Source organism: Typopeltis vanoorti, chromosome 22, assembly GCF_054136105.1.
Source record: "Typopeltis vanoorti isolate ZY-2024b chromosome 22, IOZ_Tvanoo_1.0, whole genome shotgun sequence".
In the NCBI taxonomy this organism is placed as follows: domain Eukaryota; kingdom Metazoa; phylum Arthropoda; class Arachnida; order Uropygi; family Thelyphonidae; genus Typopeltis; species Typopeltis vanoorti.
Genome location: NC_143570.1, coordinates 2,611,423 through 2,635,661, shown reverse-complemented (window position 1 = coordinate 2,635,661; position 24,239 = coordinate 2,611,423). Strand labels below are relative to the sequence as shown.

At 40.0% G+C, this 24,239-nt stretch overlaps 1 protein-coding gene across 2 annotated transcripts in view; it reads left to right on the top strand.

Moving 5' to 3' along the window:
* The first annotated feature begins 313 nt into the window (after window positions 1-313).
* Window positions 314-24,239, top strand: part of LOC150094109 (mitochondrial fission process protein 1) — a 66,562-nt gene continuing 42,636 nt past the window's right edge. For both annotated transcript variants that reach the window (XM_090412190.1, XM_090412189.1), the window contains exons 1-2: window positions 314-427; window positions 10,776-10,903. In XM_090412190.1, the coding sequence (XP_090268316.1) occupies window positions 352-427; window positions 10,776-10,903 (204 nt within the window). In that variant the 5' untranslated portion in view covers window positions 314-351. The remainder of the gene's footprint in view (window positions 428-10,775; window positions 10,904-24,239) is intronic.

Below are 24,239 nucleotides of genomic sequence, written 5' to 3'. Positions count from 1 at the left end.
GTTTCAGGCCGAAACCGACTTTTCCTATCTGATATAGCAGTAGAAGAAGTTTTTTTTTTTTTTTTTTTTTAAGTCAGTAATGATCATTAGTCAATTTTAGGTATTTCTAAATTGTGACAGTTATCAAGGCTTCACAACTTTTTTTTGTTTCTTAATTATCGGTGACCGATTTTTTTTTTAAAGTCAGTAATAATCAATAAGACATTCCGAGGCGCTTAAAAAAAGCCATAATATGAATTAAAATAACAGAAAATTGAACTAACTCTAAATTTCAATTTACGAGGAGTTGGCAACGGATGAACAACTGAACGGTAACCTTGGTAATCATGATGACCTCTAGGTAGTGGGAGAATGGCGAAAAATGGGCATTCAGATGGTACTCTAGAAGAAATCGATATATATCGTGACACTCCTATTCGCCTTCTCGGTAAGAGAGTAGGAACTTAGAAATTAGTTCATCTTTATGTTAAGTAGAAGAAACGCACAGGTTTTGAATGCCTTTTAAATATTTCGAAGAGACAATTAATACCGCAAAACTGCTTCTTGGTAACCTTACTAACTATGGTATTAAGGTATTCGCACCCCTTGGCGGCATGTACAAATGTGTAATTTGAGCACGCTGCTTTAATCTCTTTGATTTGAGCGGACTTTGGACAGTGTTTATTATTTATTGACCCCAGAAGAAAGGAGCATCAGTAATACTCCATCTAACATGCAGAATTAGTTTTAAATAATACAATTGAAAAAGCATTACTTTCCATATTTTCTTATAAGGGGATATGGTTAAGCATTCAGGAAAAAAAAAAAAAAAAAAGGCAACTATAAAGCATGAAGTATTTTCTGTATTTTTAACAAAGCATTAAGAAGGGAAATGAGAACACAAAAATGCTGAAACTAATTTCATGTCTTATAGTTGCATTTTTTTAAAATTCTGAATGCATCCATATCTCATTGAAAAAAAAAATATGAAAAATAATTTCATGTTTGCCAATTGCATTTTTTTGGATGTGAATAGTACATAATGTTGTCTCAGTGTTGAGCTGAGGATGGTTTTGTCATTTACCTTGATGATATATATTTTGATATGCACATTACTCTATTCATCATAAAAAGAAGTATTGTCCCCCCCCCCCCTCCCCAGGCCAACATCTCCTTCCTGGTAGTGTATCAGAATTGGTTGATACTTCTACACCTTACATGCTGATGGCCTTTTTATTGTCAGTTGCATCACTTTTAATATATTTTAGCATTTATTTAATTTATAGTTATTTTTTTAATTCCTATTTCTATAAGCGATACTCTGCACTGAAGTATTAAATTTTACCTTCTTCTTTAAACAATAATATCACTCTCTTCATGTATTTTTGCAGAATATCACCAGTCCTGTTATTTGCTAACCTACTAGTTTTAATGTTATTTGCAAAACTAGGCAAGGAACTCGAAACATCAGCAACAATGAAATTAATGAAAAATCAGGAATAGTGTAGTAGTACAAATGTTTCATACCAATTTTAGACTATTCTGAAGCTTTATCATTAAGAAATACTGCCATCTATCCTGTAACCAATTCTTTTATTTATTTTTTCTATTTTTTTTTTTTATAGTGTGCCAGAATTAACCATCTAGAAACAATAACTAATGTTTATTAACTCTACTAGGTTCTATGTTCTTTGTGATGCACTTCTTCAGGAGAAAAAAATACATTATTATTAGTATTACGTGGCACCTCCAGGGAGTCCAAAGTCTCATCGAGGGAGGGCTCCTACTCTACAACTGCCTCCACCACTCAATCCCAAAAACCTACAATGAATTGCAACTACGCTAATGCCATGTACTGTTCACCACTAGTATTTTCACAGACAATCACAAACATCCATGCCCACAGCAGGATTCGAACTTGCAGCCTTTTGGCCTGAGAGCGGATACTCTAACCGCTTGGCCAGCCAGGCCAGTTACATTACATGCATTAAAATGTTCAAATCAAAGCCAACTACAGCATTTAGACAACAGCAATGGAATTAAAAAGTTAATTAGTTAAACAATTATATGCACATAGTTGTATCATTTGTATGAGGTATTGTTGCAATGAAAAGCATAATGTCTGTCATCATAGGTCTGTCTGGTTGAGATATTTGGTAAGAGAGAGCCAGACTTGGTTTAATGTAAGTCCTTGATTTTTATTGTTTGGGTACGTAACATTTCAGAAGCACAATTGAATTTCTTGATGTAACTATTGTGAGCAACAAATTTCGGTTCATTGCTTGAACACTTGATATCCTTCATTTATTGCATGGAGAGCTAGAACTGAGTTACATTTTCTTTTCTTTTTGATGTCTTAAATGTGTTTTGTCATGTGGATTTCTCCAGAGGGGCATATGAAGCAGATACCACAAGAAGAGTAGATTTGGTAACCTCCTGGTTTTTTAGAGGAAGATGTGGAAATGTGGGGACCTTATGTTTCTTGGTTTTCCCTGAAGGTCTCGAAAGCTTGTCTTTTTTTTTTTTTTAAGGACTTCATAAGTTTGCCAGAAGTGGGAAAGCAACAAGTCCACAGGTAAACCTTTTTTAGTGTCTGTCACCATACCGAAAAACATACTATCTAGGCATATTTTGAATAGTTTGATGGGGAAAGAAGGCAGAGTATGAAAGAGTGAAAACTTGACTATAAGGATTGAAAATTTTATAGGGATTCATTGATAAGAGTAGTGCTTGATGAGGATGTGATGAAATTGTATTTTCTTGGTGCCAAGATTAAGGATTGTAGTGATGTTGAAAATTTTTTCACTTGGTTATACTATAAATTAGAGATACCAAGAAATGATATACTTGGTTTAATCCTTTATCTAAGTGTAAGCAAACAAATTTTGCGCCTGAAGTATTTTCAGGACGGGTAACCCATGGTAAAGGTGGTATGACTTCACATCACTTGCCTTAGTAACCCATATTGCAAAGCACATCTCCTTGCAGACATGCATAATGCTGTGCATGAAGGGAAGGGTCACTACCCAGACCAGTTTTGACCTTTATTGAGGTCTCATCAGTGGGAGCCATACCCAGAGGTGATACCAAGGTTGAAGTAATGCAGAAGTCATATTTCCATATACGAGTTGCCAAAAGGTGTCACACCTTATTATTATAATACTCTGGATTAGAGATAAATAAATCTGTCTCTTATAGATATTAGAGATAATATCTAATCCAGAATATTATAATAATAAGGTGTGACACCTTTTGGCAACTCATATATGAAAATATGACTTCTGCATTACTTCAACCTTGGTATCACATCTGGGTGTGGCTCCCACTGACAAGACCTCAATAAAGGTCGAAACCGGTCTGGGTAGTGACTCTTCCCTTAATGCATAGTTATACATGTCCTCAAGGAGATGTGCATTGCAATATGGGATACTAAGGCAACTGATGTGAAGTCAATACCACCTTTCCATGGTTTGCCCCAGTCCTGAAAATACTTCAGGCGCAAACTTTGTTTGCTTACACTTGGATAAAAGGTTAAACCAAGTATATAATTTCTTGGTATCTTTAATTGATGGTAGTGATGCTGTAAGGGTGTAGAGAGTGAAGGTGAAAGAGATGTCACATGCTAAATCGTACCAGCCAAAATAAACAAGTGTGGTATATGAGAAGATATGAAAGAGCTGCTATGCAAAAGAAGAGTGAGAAAGTAAAAATTGTGAGTCTGTTACCATGGTATGATAGGGACAAGCTGAGATGCAGAGCAATGATCATGAATGAGTCAGTGCACAGATTGTGCAGGAGGAATGATGTTTGGTTTGTAGATGTTTGGAAGGAGTTTGTCAGAAGGATTTTTATATAAGGTGGATGGTTGCATTTTAATGGATTTGGAGTCAGGAGTCTTGAGAAAGTTTTGTTCGGTGAGAGTTCAAAAGTGCCGTCAGGGAAACTAGAATGTTCAAGGGCAGATGCAAGTGAACATTGGCCCAGTAACCTACAAGTTAGTAAGTGTGATCACATGATACTAAATATAGCATCCCAGATTCTTAACTTTGGGGAGTTAATAACACAAAGTGTAGGGCAGGTTGTGTAATGAAGGGGGATATTGCAGTTATGTGTACTAATGCTAGAAGTATTCGAAATAAGGGTGAGGAGTTATTGGCATTGGTTAGCTCAACTTGACCAAAAGTTATAGGCATTAGTGAAACTTGGTTAACTGAGGATGATATAGGAATAGAATGCAAAAGATATGGTATCTTCAAAGAGGACAGAAGGAACAGGATGGGAGAGGGGTTTTCTAATGATAGCAGAGGAATTGAAGCCAAAAAAAAAATAGAAATACAAAGAGGGATGCAGAGGGCAGTTCATTTGAGGCTATTTGATATGAAATAGAGGCCAACAGGATCAAATATGTAATTGGTTACTGTTATAATTCAGGAGGCATAAGGGAGAATGTAGATGACATCATTGGCAAATTAGCATGATAAATGCAGGCCAGATTATGGGGACAGATTGTGAGGAAGAATGGTCACTGGGAGGGAAATAGAATTTATATAGGTGCTGAGAGATAATTATCTGAAGCAGCATTTAATGGAATGGATATGAGGTGTAAGAGTGCTGGATTTCATCATAGCATCAGAGAACTTAACAGTAACCAATCTAGCTAAACTGTCCCAATTTGGAGAAAGTAATCATGTAGTGTTGACCTAGGAGATTTCCAGACATGCAAAATTTTCTGTTAAGAAGGGTTATATATGGAATTACAAAGTATGTGATTATGATAAGCTCAGGTAAGCAGTGCCATAGCATACGAATTTGGAAGTAGAGATGTTTGTGGTGCATGGGAGGTAGTCAAGGTGTGTTGGAAGAAAGCAGTATCAGAATATATATCCATAGTCAGAATGTTAAATCAAGCAGGAGCTAGATGGTTGAATAGCATCATTAAGAAGGAGTTGCAGGCAAACGTTTTTGAGGGAATGTAATGAAAAAGGTGATCAGCCATGCAAATGAGCAGTATAGGCACCTGCAAAAAGGATGATATGTATGGTAGGGTAGGCCACAGCTAATTGTGAAAGAAAGCTAGCTGATGATGCTAAAAGAAATACTCAAGAGTTCTTATGCTATGTGGCAAGTAAAAAGAGTGACTATGGAAAGATGACTTTCAAAAGTGCTGATGGTGGGCAGGACAGAAGCAAACTAAATAGGTGAATTATTGAATGAGCATTTTTCAAAGTTGTACCATTTAGGTGGTGAAATGCAATGCTGGATGTGATATTGACTTGTTGATCAACCTTTCGTATACAGTAACCAATTACATATTTCATCCTGTTGGCTTCTATTTCATATCAGATAGCCTCAAATGAACTACTCATATGCAGTACTACATTAGTACTGCATATGGGTAGTGGGATGGGAAAGGAGGAACTTGTTTACATTTGATTTAAAAGACTGTATATTGCATTCCTTGGAAAACAACAGGGGGAAGACTGTTCTGCAATACAGCAGTTACAGGGATGAAAGAGGAGGAAAAGAAACTTGTTCTGTGGGTTTCAAGGTGCACTGTGGAGGGATGTTGAGGAGCTGCTGCAGGTGAACATGCCAATGGAATGGAAAGAGTGCAAATAGTTCCACTGCATAAAGGAGGCTCACAGACAGAAGTAGCAAATTATAGGCCGGCCGGCATCTCAGAAGTGGTACTTAAGCTATTAGATAAATTGGTGAAAGACAGAATTCAGGACTGGGTGGATAGGAATATGATACTTTATAAGGAGCAGCATGGTATTGTGAAGGGTAGGTCTTATCTTACCGTAATGATTTGCTTATTTTCATAATAAAGTGACAGTGGAGTAGGATTAAAGGAAATGGCTATTCAGTAGTACTGCTGGACCTTGCAAAGACAAATATTTGACAGAATTCCACATAGAACATGGAATGATTGGGCACCCTAAGTTAGAGAGAAAGTCATTAATGTATAGAAGGAAGAGTGTGGGCAAGAGTACATGTCTTTAGGTGGTAAATGAATTTCATTGCCCAGTTTGAGATCATTGTCCTGCTTATTGGAGGTTTAATGTACTATAGACTTACAACCTTTTGTGAGTGGAAGTCACATTAAAAAAAATACAAGGAAAACCTGAAGTTTTCATCTTGCCAAACAGATAAACTGGCCAGAAAAATACATGCAGTTAATAGGCATTATGCTCTGGCCTCATAGCCTTCAGTTGCTTTGGCTGTAATTCGAATAACAGCAGCAGCATGGGTGACAGAACGACACTGCAAACTATAGACATGTTTGTATTTCATCTGTTAAAAGTTTGGCAAAATTAATAAATGCTCGTATACAGAATTGAACAATTGAGGATAATATTATATATGAATATCTGCATGTATTTGTTATGGGGCTCTCATTTTTCAGTAAAATCTGGTCTTCCTATCTTGGCCTTGGTCTTCCTGGGATGCTGCATACTCTATTGGAGGAGCTATACTGGAAGAAGTAGGGGAGACAAGAGATCTGGGGTTGATGATTGATAGAAACCTGAAATTCAAGGGATATATTGCAAAGGTGGTGAAGGTAACACAGAGGATTGCTGCAATAATGAGAAGGATGCTGACCTGCAGAGATAAAATTCCGTTGTATGAGACCCTAATCAGACCACACTTAGACTATTGTTCTCAGATTTGGTCCCCAGGATTTGAAGAAGATAAATTAACTGTGGAAAGGGTACAAAGGTAGATAACAAAGACAGTTTCAGGACCGTACAATGTTAGTTATGAGGATCAGCTGAGGAAATGTGACTGCAGAGTTTGTTAGATAGAAGAAGGAGAGGTGATATGATTGAGACTTTTAAACTGTTGAGAGGTGGTTACAGGGTTGACACTGGGAAGGAAGAAAAGGAAGAACAGAGGGAAGGAGTGATGACAAGGGGACCATCCCTGGAAATTATGAAAGGAAACTGTGAGCAAGAGGATGAGGAGTGGTTTCTTTGCATGGAGGGTGGTTGAACCATGGAATGCATTGCCTGATAGAGTGGTGAGAGCGAGAACAGTCACTGAGTTTAAGGAGTGGTATGATAGACTTTGTGTTTCCTAGGAGGGATATCCCACGATGAGTCTTGATAGACTTGTGTTTCCTAGGAAGGACCTCCTGTGATGAGTCTTTTGACTCCTTGGAGGCCTAAATAATAATAAAAATTTTTTTCAAAAATCATTGTTTTTAAAAAAAATAATGACTTAAATAGATGCTTGGCATTTTAAAAAAAGTATGCATGAAAACATGTTAAGTGGACCATATAATACTCATTTGACTACATAGTTTCACTATGTAGTCAAATGAGTATTACATTTTCATAAAGTGGATATTTATCAGCCATGCTTGTGACTTTTGAAATATTCACATAAATAACAATGGAAATCTGTCTTTCTTTTGGCAATGAAGATCCCAAGGAATTTATTAACACATCACTCTTAATTTTGAAGGAATAAATTGTTAGCTCTGTGCAAATAGTCTGTTATATATGTGTTCATAGACTGGTTTGCTAGTTTTATAGAAAAAAAAAATCCTCTACTGTTTATTATTATTCCTGACACCTCCAAGGAGTCCGAAGACTCATCGCGGGAGGACACCTACAACTGTCTCAACCACTACACTGCACCTCTACTACAAATCATCTCCATCTACCGCCCACCTCCACAACTAGTATTTTTTGTCTGTAAGTTGCATGTGTTCCAAACGGCCGATTTGTCTGTATGTGGGATGAAAAACCCGAGTTTCCGGGAGAAAAGTTTATTAATTTAGTCCTGCTTGAAAAAGTCCTATAAGCTGGATCTGGTAATAATGTCAGAAGATATGGCTGCTACTTGCAGTCTGATACTTTATACTTGCAATATACAGTATCAGACTGCATACCTAGTGGGGGGGGTCAGGAGGATATGCCAATTCGGGTTAAGTGGGTGAGTAGTGATATAATGCAGGAGCTGCAAAAACAGAAAACGTTGTGGAGGGAATATAAAGAAAAACGTGATCAGTATACTTGTGAGTAGTACAAAGTGCAGGCAAGGAAGGTGACTAGCATGACAAGAAGGGCTAAATCAGGATATGAGAGGAAATTAGCTAACAGGTCAAAGGAAATCCTGAAGAGTTTTTCACTATGTAGTGAGTAAGAGGAAGAATAATTGGTTGATAACTTTAATCATTGCCAATGGTAAGAAAGTGACAGAAGCAGAAGAAATAGTTGAGATATCAAGTGATCATTTTGCAAAGGTATATCATCTGGGTAGAGATGTTGCACAGAAGCTCATATGAGAATTGGAGCAGATTAACTGTAGATGTCCAGCATGTTGGGAATTATCAATGTGAATACAGCATTGTGATGCAATGGTCCTTCAGTGCATGTGTTATGAGCATGCAAGAGGATTGGCAGTTCTTCTGTTGAGGCTGATTAAACAGCTTCGACAGAAGTATCAGCTCTGGCAAGAGCAGGAAGAGGGATTGGTTCCATTATATAAAGGGGGCTCATCAAAGACAAGAGTAGCAAAGTACAGACCATTTAGTATCTCAGGAGTAGTTATTAAGGTACTGAAAAAGTTGATTAAAAGTAGAATTCAGGAATGGGTGGATAAGAATGTGATGCTATATTGGTGTACAGCATGGCTTTGTAAAAGGTAGGTTACATTAGTAATTTACTCACATTTTATAATAGAGTGATAGTGGAGTTAGATATGGGAAATGGCTGCACTATCAGAATACTTCATGGAAATCTACTACATCAGTTGGGGAGCAAATGAGTGATGAAGGTGGCAGCATAGATATGGGATAGCTGACCAACAGACACCAGAGAGTAGTATATGGTGAAGGTAGAATGAGAATGACTAATGGAGGGCCTTAGGACTCTGTACCACGATGGCTACTGTTTAATTTGTATCCTAATGATATAGGGAATGATTTTAAGGAATATTTAGTTAATTGATGCAAAACTTGGGAGGGCATATTTGTCAATTTAGTGTGGTAGAATGCAAGCTTATGCACTTTGGGATGAAAAAATTACATACCGTGTATTACACTGCACGAGGAAATGATGTTAGGGATTTGGGCATGATGGTGGACAGAGAGTTGAAGTTCAGAGAGTGTATTACAAAAGTTGGCAAAATAGCTCAGAGGATTGCTTGGATATTGAACATTGAACACATTGACAAGTAAAGATAGGGAGGTTATTATCCTCCTTTATAAGGGATTAAGAGGGATAACAGCTATATTATATTATACCTTGACTCCATGAGGTCTTATTAAACAAGACCTCATGGAGTCAAGGACTCATCTGGGAGGTCCTTTTATCACACACACATTTCATCATACTGTGTCTTAAACACACTCAAACTCCTTGCAGACACCACACTCTCAGGCAAGGCATTCCAATCTTGATTTGGTCATCTGGGTTCCTTGGTGATGAGGAGGAGTGAGGAGAGAGAATCAAAAGATGAGTAACTAAGATTGTAGCATTCTGTGAAATACCCCTTGTGAAGCTAGATTAAAGGTGTGGGGGGGGACTTGCAAATCACCCTTGTCAGAAATATGGTGTAATCAAATCTTTAGTCAACAGAGCTCATAAAATATGTTCTACAGATTCTCTTCTAAACAAAGAACTGTTTATTATCAGAACTACCTTTATCTCTAATGATTATAATGCAAAAATTATTTATTGAAAAAATAATCAGTAATTATGGCCATCATCTTAACCTGCCTTTCTGTCCAGAAGAAATTAATAGCAAGATTACTTCGACAGATCAACTTATGAGTCTTTCTGTCCAGTTCACAAACTTAATACCATCCTTATCTCACCTAAAGACAGATATCTTCCTCTTTCTTAAACTGGAATTTACAGAATCCTGCCTTCCTGCTTTTGCAGCTTATATTATTATGGCAAAGTGATCGTTCTGCACAATTTCGTCTTGAACATCAGGAATACATTTCACTTAAAGAACCTAACAAGTGTGGTTTAGCAAGCCGCACATTATCTCCATAACACAGGATTCAGTGGAACAAAACCAAAGTTGTTACACCCAAGTTATTTTCTTCTGGAAAGACTGTACAAGGAAAGTTGTGAAGCACGCATTCATAACCCAAACCTGAATAAAAACAATTGCCTAAAACTTTCTCTATTTTGGGAAGTTATACTGACTAATACTCACCATTCATGTGTTCCATAATTTGTAATTAGTTTTTTTTGTTTAGATTTAAAAATAATTTATTAACTAAATTATTTTATTGTAAATTATTTTGAATAGTTATTAATGCAGATGGAGCTATTCTCCTATACATAATAATGTGCAGGAGATAGTGCACATAATATCACATGCTTTCAGTTGAATTGTTGTTCTCTTTTTTTTTGTGTTTTCCTATGATTTTTTGACAGTGGCTATGAACATTTTATGAATAAATATATTTAATTTAACTGTGATTCTAGTAATAATAATTTTATGATGAATAATTCTAATTGATATGTACTGAATATTAAAGAGATGGTGTTTTCTTTCATAATGCCATTTAAATATATGAACCTCGTCATGCTTTATATTATCTTGTTTCTGTGAAGAAAAGCAGGTGCACAAATATTTGGGTAAAGAAGTAATGATATAATTTTCTGTCAGGTAATTAATTGTAGAAAAAATATAGGAAGGTCTTAGTCTAACTAGGTAGTCATGAAATATAAATCATCTATTATAAAAATGGCACATTTTTATAAAGTATTTTTATAATTGCTTAGTGTGCTTACTATTGTGAACTGTGTTTACAAACCCCCCCCCTCTAGGTTATGCAAATGAAGTAGGAGAGTCATTTCGTGCTTTAGTACATGTGAATGTGGTACGTGCAAGTTATGCTGTAGCCAGTGGTTATGTACTGGCTGACACTGCTGATAAAGTAAAGAAGACCAAAAAGGTTGAAACATGATTATTTTTATTTGTATAATAAGTTTGCTCTTTCTTTTAACGTTAACTGAATGCACAATGCCCCAAATTTCTGTGTTTACATATTTGTGTAAAATATGCAAATACAGTGATCTCTCAATTATCCACCCTTCAAATTAAAAAACCTGCAATTTACCAAACCCTGAATGGATTACTGAATGATAATTAGTGGATTAAAGCTGACTTCTGGTACAGTACCCTGTAATTGTTGTTATTGTTGAGTACATTGAAGAGCTTCTAGATATGCCCATGGATCTGTAGAACTGCTTTGGAATCTGTTGAACTTTGGTGGAGTAGAGCTTATCTCTAGGATTATTGTCAATTTTCTGTAGAGCAGCAGCAATTGCTGGACAAGAATAAATATAGACAGGTGTTAGTTCAACTCCTGGACAGTTTTTGCATGTTTCATAGCTTACCCTGTAATTGTACCTTCAGTTATTTGATTCGATAGGAAGAAAATTGCTTTCTGTTTTATTTGGATAATTGAGAGATTACTGTATATAAATAATAAAATATATTTGCTCTATCATGAATCCTATAATAAATATATTTATATAGCTAATATATATATATATAACTATGATATGTGTGTTCTCTCTGTGCTGCATTGTTTAATTGCAACATCTGGAGTAATATTTTGTCTTCAGTTTTGAAATATTTTACTAATGCACCTTATTCTGTTGAAAGTTTGTCAGAAAGTTGAAAGAAAGTCAAAATTTAGTTTAATCCTTTATCCAAGTGTGAGCAAACAAAGTTTGCGCCTTAAAGTATCTTCAGGACTGGGGTAAGGTGGTACAACACCAGGGCAACTCGTTGCAAAGGTGGAGCAAGCTACCAACACTCCTGTCTCAGTATCTCCTATAATGCAAAACATATCTCCTTGCAGATATGTCTAATGTTATGCATTAAGAGAAGGGCCACTACCTAGACTAGTTTCGACCTTTATTGAGGTAGAATGGGAGTTCATGTCTCTCATCATTGGCCTTTGGAGAATAAAGCGTGCTGAGGGTCAGCAGACAGTAAGAGAGGAGTATGATGTAAGATAGAGTAGGATAGTAGGAGGTAAAAGAGGCCTCAGTCAACCTGTTTAGCCGTATTAGGCTAATTGGTCTGTAACACGCAATCTCCATTTATCTGTTCAGAAAAAAAAAGGTTAAACATAGACTTTTGTCTAGGGTTCGCATATGATTTTATCCAAATTAATAATTTACTTAGAGGATCTTTTTGTGTTACTAAATATAATATCCTTATTTGTATTCCGGGTAATTAAATTTTATTGCTGTTATTGAGAAACTGAGGACTTATGGTCCGGGCTAAATATATGAATTGATCATAGAGGTCGAACTTAAGGTCCGGAGAGAAAAAATAAAAAAAAAAAAGATTTTTTTTTTTTTTTGAATACATTTAAAATATAAATTTTATTATTTAAATTTAAAAAAAATTCAAATAATAAAATAACACGACTTAAGGTCCGGTGAGTTGAAATGAATAGGGACTTATAGACTTGGTACCATTGGGACTTAGAATGGGGTAGAGACTGGCCCGGGAGATGCCGCTTGCGAGGAGCGGCACCACCTCGCTATAAGCCTTCGCAGCCAGGGTTCTCAGCTCTACCCCCCTTATTTGGAGTAAAAGAAACCGTGCCAGCGAAAGCTTTGTGGCTAGGGAAGACAGAATGGTTATTCGTTTTCCTGGGGTGGGGGTTTGGTGGGGTTTTGTGGGTTCTAAAAAGATATACAGGGCTTGATGCATCCGTGTATAAGAAAGCATATTGTCGGTGGTTTGCAGTATTGATTCACAAATTTAAAATCTCCTAGTAAGTGCCTTTCTTGTGCAAGAAATTTGAGTGGGTAGAAAAAGAAACCTTTCCTTATTCTTGCATACATTAAATTTGCGTCTCGTACCTGGGATTTTTTCCGTACCTTCCAAATGTGATATTTTAACACGTTGATTAGGAAGATAGCGAACTTTTGGGTTTTTTGGACTGGTGGGGGGAATTGTAGCCATACGACCTCTTCTACTGTCAGCATGGGAATTCCCAATGCTGTGCTGAGTCTCCGCCAGATGTTTTGGGCTGGTGGGCAAAAATAAAAGAAATGGTCCACCATTTTCCCCGTCCCGGCAGACATCGCAGAAGGGGTCGCACGGGCTAGGTACATACTGGGATGTCACCTGTTTCACCGGGAGCTGCCCGTAGGCTATTATCCAGGCTAGATTTCGATGAAAAGGCTGTCCCCAGCTGTTTTTGATATTTCTGAAGAGAATTTCATTATTTGTCCTGAGATTGGGTGTATCACGCCTGGAAAGTTGGAAGAAATCCCAGTATACTGCTTTGGGTTAGTGTGTGAGGATTGCTATTCCTCTGTCTCTGAGTGTTGTGATCGATTTAACCAATGTACGGTACCACTTGGGCACCCCCCCCCCCTTGAGCGGGGTCCAGCATAGTCCGTGATCCCAAAGAGGGGGAGGAAAAGTCCTATAAAGTAACTAATTAGCAGGCCAGAAATGTGGTAGGAGTTTAAGGCCTTCCGTAAGGTTTTGAACGTGTTTGCTTGTAGCAAGCTTTTGTGATCGGGCAGAGCGTAACTCCCTTCTTCCTGTTTGAGTTGTAGGTATTCTTTCTTTACTTCGTGTTTTCTCCCATTCCAGAAGAAATCAATGAGTTCTTTTGATAATGGGGAGGGGTGTTATTGATGATAGCTGATGAACTGCAGCCAAGGAGAATTGAAGTATTGCAGGATAGTGAAAGGAGCTCATTTGAGGCTATTTGGTGTGAGATTGATACTGGCAGAATAAAATATACAGTTGGGTGCTGCTATAGACCAGGTGATGGAATAGATGGTATGCATAAACAAATTGATGAAATGAGTGGAAGGAGGGTAATTATTATGGGGGATTTCAACTATGGTAACATTGATTGGAAGGAGGAGAGGACACATGTGAGGAAGGAAATGGATTTTATTCAATTATTAAGGGATAACTATCTGAAACAGCATGTAATTGAAAATACTAGGGGTGTGAGAGTGCTTGACCTGGTAATAGTATCTGAGAATTTGACTCTAATGAATATGACCATGTTGCCACCTATTGGTGAGAGTGATCATAAGGTCTTGACCTGGGAGGTGGCTAAAGGTGTGAAATTTGTGATTAAGACAGGGTATATGTGGAATTACCGTGCTGGCAAGTATGACAAGCTTAGGAGATTGCTTGGATCAGTGCCATGGCATGTACAACTGCAAGGGCTGGACGTTGATAGAGCATGGGAAGTGATCAAAGAGCATTTACAGGAGGTTATGGCTGATTGTATACCCAAGGTCCGAATAGTGAAACAAGGAGGGGTTAAATGGATGAATAACACCATTAAGCTTGAGCTGCAAAAAAAGAAACAACTATGGAGGGAATTTAAAGAAAGGGGTGACCTGCAGGCACACGAATGGTATAAAGTACAGGCCAGAAGGGTAACGAGTGTGGTAAAAACAGCAAAAGCCGATTATGAAAGGAAACTAGCTATGCAAGCAAAAGAGAATCTCAAACAGTTCTTTCAATATGCTGCAAGCAAGAAAAAAACTGTACATGGCAAAATGATTTTAAGGAATGACGATGGTAAAGAGTTCACTGAACCAGTCGATATAGTGGAGTTACTGAGCGCGCACTTTGCAAAAGTATATCATCCAGGTGGTGACGTTGAAAAAATGAAGGAACCATTAGTTTATATGGGAATTGTGATGAATGAAGTGGAGGTGAATAGTCTATTACAGAACCTTAATGTGAATAGATCTGTGGGATCGGATGGTATACCGGCACGGGTCTTGCATGAAGCAGCTAATGAATTATCAGTGCCCTTGACCATGTTGTTTAATCTGAGTCTCAGGTCTGGCTTAGTCCCGAAGGCGTGGAAAGAGGGGAAAATAGTTTCACTGCATAAAGGAGGATCCAAGACTATGGTTGCAAATCACCGACCGATCAGCATATCAGGAGTCGTTGTCAAGGTCTTGGAGAAAGTAGTCAAGGGAAAAATACAGGAATGGATTGATGAAAATGAGATACTGTACAGAGGACAGCATGGCTTTGTGAAGGGTAGATCATGCCTCAGTAACTTGCTCAAGTTTTATAACAAGGTGACGGCTGAACTGGATAAGGGAAATGGGTTTACAGTGATACTGCTGGACCTGGCAAAGGCGTTTGACAGGATACCACATGGAATTCTAATCCGTAAACTACAACATATGGGAAGGGATATAGGGTTGGTGAGATGGATAGCTGGGTGGTTGATGGAGAGATATCAAAGAGTAGTTTATTCAGGAGTAGAGTCCAAAAAACGGCCTGTGACTAGTGGTGTGCCACAGCGTTCTGTTCTTGGACCACTGCTGTTTAATCTGTTCATTAACGATATAGGGAAGGGTCTAAGTGGGACAGTTCATTTGTTCGCTGATGATGCAAAGTTGGGTAGGGCGATAGTGAATGCAGAAGATGTCAAAGTCTTGCAAGATGACTTAGATAGATTGGAGTTCTGGACTAAGGAGAATGGATGTCAATTTAATGTGACAAAATGTAAGGTTATGCATTTCGGAGTGAAAAGATTAGCAGCAGTATACCACATTGGTGGAACTGTACTCCAAGAGATTGATGAGGCCAGGGACTTGGGAGTGTTGGTGGATAGGGAGATGAAGTTTAGGGGGCACATTGCGAAAGTAGCTAAATCAGCTCATCAACTCACTTGGTTGTTGAAAAATACCTTGACGAGCAGAGAAAAACAAGTTATTGTACCTCTGTACCGAGCCCTGATAAGACCTCATCTCGACTACTGTGCCCAGATTTGGTCACCTCGGTTCCTTCTTGATGGGGAGGAGGTTGAGAGGATCCAGAGGCAAGTGACTAAGATGATAGCAGGTCTATGGAATAAACCATATGAGAACAGGTTGAAGATTTGTGGGTTGCAGAAACTAGTTGATAGGCGGAAAAGGGGAGACATGATTGAGACATTCAAATTGCTAAAAGGATTCTATAGGATTAATTCAGATGATATTTTTGAGATCAGGACTGGTGGTGGGAGAACTAGAGGACACCCATGGAAGCTGGGCAAGAGCGTGGTTAGCAGGGGTGTTAGAGCTGGGTTCTTTACTTTTAGAGTGGTAAATGAGTGGAATAAGCTGCCAGAGTGTGTTGTGGGTGCTATGACAGTGAGCGAGTTCAAGGCAAGGTATGATAGATACTGTGAGAATGTTGAACAGCTGTGTGAACATGATGTTTAGGGCCTCCCTCGATGAGTCTAAGGACTCCTGGAGTAGCCCGTGGTAATAATAATAATAATAATAATTTATTTTCTTGTGACAGTGTGATGCCTGTGATGTTGACAGTGTGCATCAGCATTGGGGTGACGATTGTTCTTATTACTGTCGCTCTGCCATAAAAGGAGAAAAAGGTTGGTTTGAACAGCCTTATCCTGTCCCTGCTTGTCTCCTGCAATTTTTGGATTGGTAGTGCTAGGGTGTCAGAAAAAGGCACGCCTAGTATTGTTAGGGGCTGTGTCTGTAGCGTTAAACCGAAGGGAAGTCCAGTGCTATGGAAATTTCCAAAACTTTTGATTTTAGTTTTTTGTGCATTAACGCGAAGAGCCACTGACTATGCTGAACTTTTGCAGCATGTGCAGATAGATGTAGATGGACTCAGAATCTCTGAGTGTGGCCACTACATCGTCTGCATATGCTACTATTTTGCATTGTCTGGAGACTTGGGGCAGTGGAATACCATTAATTGCGGGTGTGTTATCAATTCTTTTGATTAGGGGTTATAATACTAGGGAGAAGAGGAGGGGGGCTTAGCGGGCAGCCTTGCCTAACCCCTCTCTTTATGCGGATTGGTTCTGTCAGAAACCGATTAATAGATAGTTGGGTCGTGGCTTCTGCGTACATGTTTTTAATTGTATGCCGAAGTCTCGGGCCCACGCCTGTTTTTTGGAGGATGTTCTGCAAGTAACTGTGGTTGACGCTGTCAAACTTTCTCCAGGTCGGTGGAGAAAAGTGCCAGGGGGTATTTTTTTCCTTAGCCAGTCTGATCAAGTCTCTTAACAAGAAGAGATTGAGTTCCATAGATCTACCGGGGATCCCGTAGACCTGTGAGCTTGTTATTATATTTTCGATACTGCCCTTAAGGCGTGCGATAATTTTTGCAAAGATCTTATAGTCTAAATTGGTTAAGGAGATTGGACGCCAGTTATTCAACAAAGTCTGATCTTGGTCTTTCTTAGGGATAAATATGGTATAGCTCTTAACGAATTCCTCGGGGATGTTTCCCCGAAGTGAGGAATTCGTTAAAGGTGTTTATTAATGCTGCCACTGCACATTCCCAGATAGATCTATAGAATTCTATCCCCAGTCTGTCTGGCCCCGGGGTCTTCTTTGTTTTCATCGTTTTGCATGTAGCCTTTATTTCGGCTGCAGTTATCGGCCTGTCATGCAGGGCACTAAGATGATCGGGAAAGCTTGTTGCATCCCACTCACTGCAGTCATCTGTGCCCTGCTGGTCAGAGAAGATGCCGATATACTGTTGATGAAAGTGACGGAGTATTTCGTGGGTTGAGTGTAGAATCTGGCCCTTCTCTTCGATCTGGTAAATCGTTTTCTCGTCATTAGCTGCCACCCGTTGTTGGTTGTAGAATGCGGCGGAAGGTGTTTCCAGATTTCTGAGAGAGTCTCGTTCGCAAATTGAGGTCCTCGACTCTACTCTGCCACTCTTGCTGCAGCTCTATTTCTACTTGCCTGATAAGATGTCCACAGGGAACTCTGCTCCGTTCGTTTGTCTGGTACCAGCCGAGTTCCCTGTAGAGATCCCTCAGCCGTTTGCGTTGTTGGTAGGCCCTTTCATGCCCGCATTTTTGGAACAGTTCCCTAGCCTGCCACTTGAAGCTCAGCCAGTTTTCCCAGTCCCAGTTGGTGTTTGTCCATCTGTCACAGAGGTTCTGTAGATGGTCGCTAAAAAGACTGGGAAAGGTGGGAGGAAGCTTCCAAGGACCTCTGGCTGTTTCCCTAACCTCTGGGAGCGTGATTTTGAGTATGACCATTTTGTGGTCGGTTGTCATGTTGTGCACTGAGGTGTGACGTATCCTCTGAACATATTGTTCCAAGTTTTAGGACACGTACACTCTGTCTAGTCTTGTCGCTATCTGGCCGCGGCACCATGTAGTTTCTACTTTGGAGGGGTTATTCCACCTCCAGATATCGACGAGATCAAAATTTATACAGCATCGTTTTAAAGCATCAGTGCAGCCAGTTCCGGTGTTTGCATTCCCACTGATTTTGTGTAGACGTGTGTCTTCCACACAGTTCCAGTCTCCTTCAACTATTAGGTGTTCTGCTCCCAGGAGATAGTTTTCAAGGGCAGAGAAGAGACCAATTCTGTGGTATGGATTGTTCGGGGCGTAAACTGCAGCAAGTTGGATGGTACGGCCACCGTACTTCCAGTCCACCATTACTAGGCGTCCTGTGGCTTCTTTTTTGATGTTGAAGAACCCCCCCGCGATTGGGGGTGAATTAGTATTCCCACCCCTCGCGAGTGAGCATCCCCGAAGCACCAGTAGCTGGTGACCGGATAGCTTCTTGAGAAGTTCTCCACGTCCTAGTGCTTATAGAAATGGGTTTCTTGTATCAGGAGGATATTGATTTTGTGTGTTAACATTAGCCTCCAGACATCGCTTTGCGCAAAGGGGTTGCGTAATCCGTTAGTGTTTAAGGTTGCAATTTTAACTTCCATGTTGGTGTTAGTATGAGAGGGGGGGGTGTTATCTGTTGGTTGTTCTATGCAGGCCAGTTCTGGTTCCTCGTCGGTGCTGGTTGCACATTCAGCACCCGAGTCAATGACAAGCCTGTTTAGGGAGTACCTCTCCCCTTCGTCTTCAGAGTCCATTTCGTGGACTTCTGGTTCTACCGGTTGATCGCTTACTGGGGGTAGGCTCTCTAGCATTGTTACGTCATTGTCGAGGGGCTTTGTGCCTATTGTTTGACGTCGATCTGTAGTGTGGGTATACTCTGTCTCGTCCTCCGATGACATCAGGCTGCTTTGTTTCGCTTTTTTCTTTTCTTTTGATTCCGTTTCTCTTGTGCGCTTTGTTGGGGCACTGGGTGTGACTTCTTCCTCTTTCCTGCACGTTTCATGATTTGCCACCTTGATGCTGGCGATGTTGTCCTGCGTGTGGCGGCTTGCCTTGGGTATGTTTTGGGTTTTTGTGGAGGTTGTGTTTTCCGGTGATGCTCCCTTTTCAGCCTGTTTGCAGAGCTCTAGAAAATTGCTCCTTGATACTGTCTCAGGCTTCCCGATGGGTGTAGCCCGAATCGGTGTTATGGTCCCTCCAATTGCTTCTGAGAGTGTCCTGTTTGGACAAGTGTCCACTTTGAGGGTCAGATCCCCACACTTCAGACAAGGTTCTGTACAGCTTTCTATTTTATGTTTTGATGCTTTGCAATTTCTGCATTGTATTCGAGGGCAATCTGCCCCAAGGTGTTCCTCCGAGTTACATTTAAAGCACCTTCTTTTCACACCTGGGTAGTTGATCATTACCCTCGTTCCCCCCAAAAAAACGAAGTTGGGGACTTCTTTTTTCATTTCAATCTGGATTTCGACGTCTCCTGTTTTCCATCCTTTATAGTTTGCATGCTCAATTGCTTTAATCTCGTGAATTTCCCCCCATTGACTAAAGAATTTCTTGACTTCAGGTTCGTTCTCTAGGTATTCTAGTGGAAACCTGGTTATTTTTAGCGTTTTGCGTAGGCTCCCTACTAGAAACGGTCTGATTGTTTGTCCACAACAAATGAAACCCTCTAATAATTTCTTTTTTGTTTGTTCGTTTATGACCACTATTTGAAATCTATTGTTCCCATAAGGTATAAAACCGTATATATTTTCCGCCCCTACTGTCTCGATTAGAGCTCTCACTAACGCCCACTGATCTACGGGCTTTGTGAGCTCGATACCGAGTGTCCTAGTTCTAGGCAAAAAATGCGACATGTTTACAGAAATTCCTGACTAATGGCTGTAGAAATGGGATGTAAGGGAGGGCAAAATCGAGGAACGTTGGACGTTCCTCGTCGCAAACAAAGCGATACCAGAATAGATGGATAAAACAGGCAATAAAAAGAAAAAGGTCTTACCAAAGCTGGGGTGCTACTGTGAAATCTGAGCATGGAGCTCTCTTTTCGGGCCGTTGAAACTGGATCTTCTTGAGAGGTAGACATCCGCCTTTGGCTGGAGCTTTCTCGGGGATCCTTGGGAACTGTCGCTGGAATCTGCTGCGTTCTGCCGATGTTGATATTGAGGTGTCTTCAGTGAGAGCCAGGCCCAAGTTGAGACACCAGGCAGAAGCATTAGCAGGTCATCTCTACCTATAGGAGTTGCCAAATGGTGTGCCACCCTTTTTTAATAAATTACTCTGGATTTAGAGAAAGATGTTGAAAGTTTATTTTTCACTTGGTTAGAGTATAATAAATTTAGTTTAATCCTTGATCCAAGTGTGAGCAAACAAAGTTTGCACCTGAAAGTATCTTCAGGACTGGGGTAAGGTGGTACAACACCAAGGCAACTCGTTGCAGAGGTGGAGCAAGCTACCAACACTCCTGTCTCAGTATCTCCTATAATGCAAAACACATCTCCTTGTGGATATGTCTAATGTTATGCATTAAGGGAAGGCCACTACCCAGACTAGTTTCGGCGTTTATTGAGGTCTCTTCAGTGGGAGCCTTATAGAAGATACTTATAGGGAGCATTATAGGAGATGCTGAGACAGGAGAGTTGGTATCTTGCTCCACCTTTGCAACAAGTTGCCCTGGTGTTGTATCACCTTACCCCAGTTCTGAAGATACTTTCAGGCGCAAACTTTATTTGCTCACACTTGGATAAAGGATTAAACTAAATTTATTATACTCTAACCAAGTGAAAAATAAACTTTCAACGTCTTTCTCTAAATCCAGAGTAATTTATTAAAAAAAGGGTGGCACACCATTTGGCAACTCCTATAGATAGAGATGACCTGCTAATGCTTCTGCCTGGTATCTCAACTCGGGCCTGGCTCCCACTGAAGAGACCTCAATAAAGGTCGAAACTAGTCTGGGTAGTGGCCCTTCCCTTAATGCATAAAATTAGACATATCCGCAAGGAGATGTGTTTTGCATTATAGGAGATACTGAGACAGGAGTGTTGGTATCTTGCTCCACTTTTGCAACGAGTTGCCCTGGTGTTGTACCACCTTACCCCAGTCCTGAAGATACTTTCAGGCACAAACTTTATTTGCTCACACTTGGATAAAGGATTAAACTAAATTTATTATGCACCTTATTCTGTTTGATATTATTATGATCTGTATAGCATTATTTCATTTAGCATCCATCTTTTTGTAGCCATAAATAAAACGAAGGATGGAACGAACTTTCCATATCTCGTGAAAGTGACCTGTGACACACTGACAAGCACACCCAAATTAATAACAAGTTCAAGGACACTTGCCCAATCATGAATACATGCTCAACCTGACTTAACATTTGCCCAGAAAGAACAAGGATGTCATCTTTAAAGACAACTTAAAGAAAAATGCCAAAATGGAGACAACACTTGGATCATCGACTACATACAAGCTAAATTAGTGCAAAAATCACTACTAGTAGCCACCATGGAAACCAGTATTCAGGCACTTCATAGGAAATGTTCAAGACCTTTGCAGTCAAATATATGTTCCACAGAACCTTGCACATCCACTTCATTAACATCTGTGGCTTCAACTCCAACCTTAATAGTGTCCACTGCCATCTTCAGTCTATCAAATCCCCCACCTACTCTTTTTGGCAGAAACTCAAATCTCATCACCCCCAGCTCTATTCATCTTAACCTTGCAAACGACACACTCTTTAACTCTTTTTGACCCAAGGGTGGCATCTGAGCATATATCCACTCTTGACATACCATGTCTTGGATACAACCCACATGATCTCTTGGGAAAAAACTTCCATGCTCCACCACAGTAAATTAAAAAAAATAGAGATTATTTTTAGAATCTCCAGCAGCCCTCAGAAATCAACCAAATCTAAATAAATATGGTTGCATTAAACTTCTGGAGAATTGGGAAACATTAATCATCAGAGATCCTACCTTACATCCTAGGCCAGCTACAATCGCCCATAGAGGGCATACCACCTAGCTAATCACCCACGTGGTTAGCTTAGTATTATGTGGTATTTGTGTATATGTTACATTAGTTTTTTTGTAATCCCTGAAGATGTCTCAGTGACTGAGACGAAATATAGGAAGTATTAAAATCTGTTTTAATCCTTTCCAAGTGCTGTATACAATCTATCAAGCCTCCAGCATGATATGTGCTGAACATATCACCAAAGTAATCCTCACTGGCATGGAAACATACATTCCCCACACTGCTCTGAACTTCCATCCCTTAACTGAACCCTTCTCCAAAAGATATGCCAAGGCTGTACAAATGAAAAATTAAATATACCATAACTGGCTTACATCAAGAAACCCCCATCCTCCTTTAGTGCCTATACCCAAGTCCGAAGTAGGTGCAAGAAAAATATTGATGCTTTTTTTTGAAACAGCAAAAAAGCAGGAAACTTGCAGCATGCACAAATGGCAGATGAGCCTTTTGGTCTCTTGTCAAAGTAATTGGTCATGACTTTTGCCCAACACTATTGTCACCTCTATCATACCCAGATAGCTCTGTTATCTGGGTAAGCTATCTCCTGGCTTCACACCTTGTCTCCAATGAATGCATAACTGACACGATGGTAAATGCCCCCCCCCCCCCCCCCGCAACCATTCCAGAACTGCCCAATATACAATGACCCTTATATCTTTTTGCCAGAAAGAGATCAGAAAACTAGTGTCTAAATTAGATACAAAAAAGTCTCCTGGCCTTGATGGCATTTCTCCAATTGTCCTGAAGGTTTGTGCACCAGAACTGATTCCTATTCTGTTCTATGCCATTTGTATATTATTATCATTCGTGACACCTCCAAGGAGTCCGAAGACCCATCGCTGGAGGACACCCACTATACAACTGTCACCACCATTACACCGAACTTCTACCACCAATCATCTCCATCAACGCCATCCACCACCAACCACCGCCACAACTACTATTTTTTGTCTGTAAATTGCATGTGTTCCGAAGGGCCGATTTGTCTGTATGCGGGATGAAAAACCCAAGTTTCCGGGAGAAAAAACACTGCTACCGCCATATGAGATCGGCTAACTCACCTTCAATTGAAAAAGGCCACATAAAGATTCCTCCTGTCATGACAAGAATCAAACTTAGGCCTATTCCAATCGAAGGCCACAATGTATGCTCCACTGGTATCTATTCCATAGCCTGGAAATTGGCCTATATTCAACTCATTCCCAAGAAGGTGACAAATCATGCCATCTTACTACCATCTCACTATCTATCTAAAGTAATGGAGAAACCATCAATTCCTAACTCCTACACTTCCTTGCAGGCACTCAGCTAATAAACAACCACCAGTGTGGATTCCATCGCTGCCAGTCAACAGGAGATCTACTCACATACATCACCCATCTCTGGACAAATGCCATGGACAAGTTTGGAGAATCTCACACTTGATATCTCTAAAGCTTTTGACCAGAAAGACTTACTAAGCAAACTCCCATCATTTGGACTATCTCAGGGCTTCTGTAGTTGGCACTCTGCTAGAGGAAAGTCCATCAATGGGCCTGCTACCCATTTGGGGAGGTGTTTAGGGGCAACGCAAAAAAGATATGGTTCTGCCAAAGTACAGAAATGGCAACGACAATGGCACCAGACTATGGCTTTAGGCAACTGGAACATCTTCTCTCTGATAGGGAAGGAGTTGGAACTGGTCGAGGAAGCCAAGCACTACCGGCTAGAATTAGTCAGGCTTTCTTCGGCCAAGAGGAGAGGCTCTGGAACTGTCGACCTGGATAAGGGGTGGAAGCTCTGGTGTGAGCCCAACAATGTCTGCTCAGGCGGGTGTAGGGATACTCACAAGCCCCCAGCTGTCAGACTGTGTTGCTGAGTGGATCCCATTGGGGGGACGGGTGTGTGTGTTAAGGCTTCAGATGAAAAACCATGATTTGGCTGTGGTGCAAGCCTATGCACCTAATTTGTAGTCAGAATACTCTGCCTTCCTAGAGGAAGTGGATGCTGCTTTTGACAGGGTGGCAGACATGGAATCAGTCTTGCTAATGGGTGACTTCAATGCACATGTTGGAACAGATGACCAGACATGGAGGGGTGTGGTTGGGAGGAACGGTGCTCCTGACCTTAACGCGAA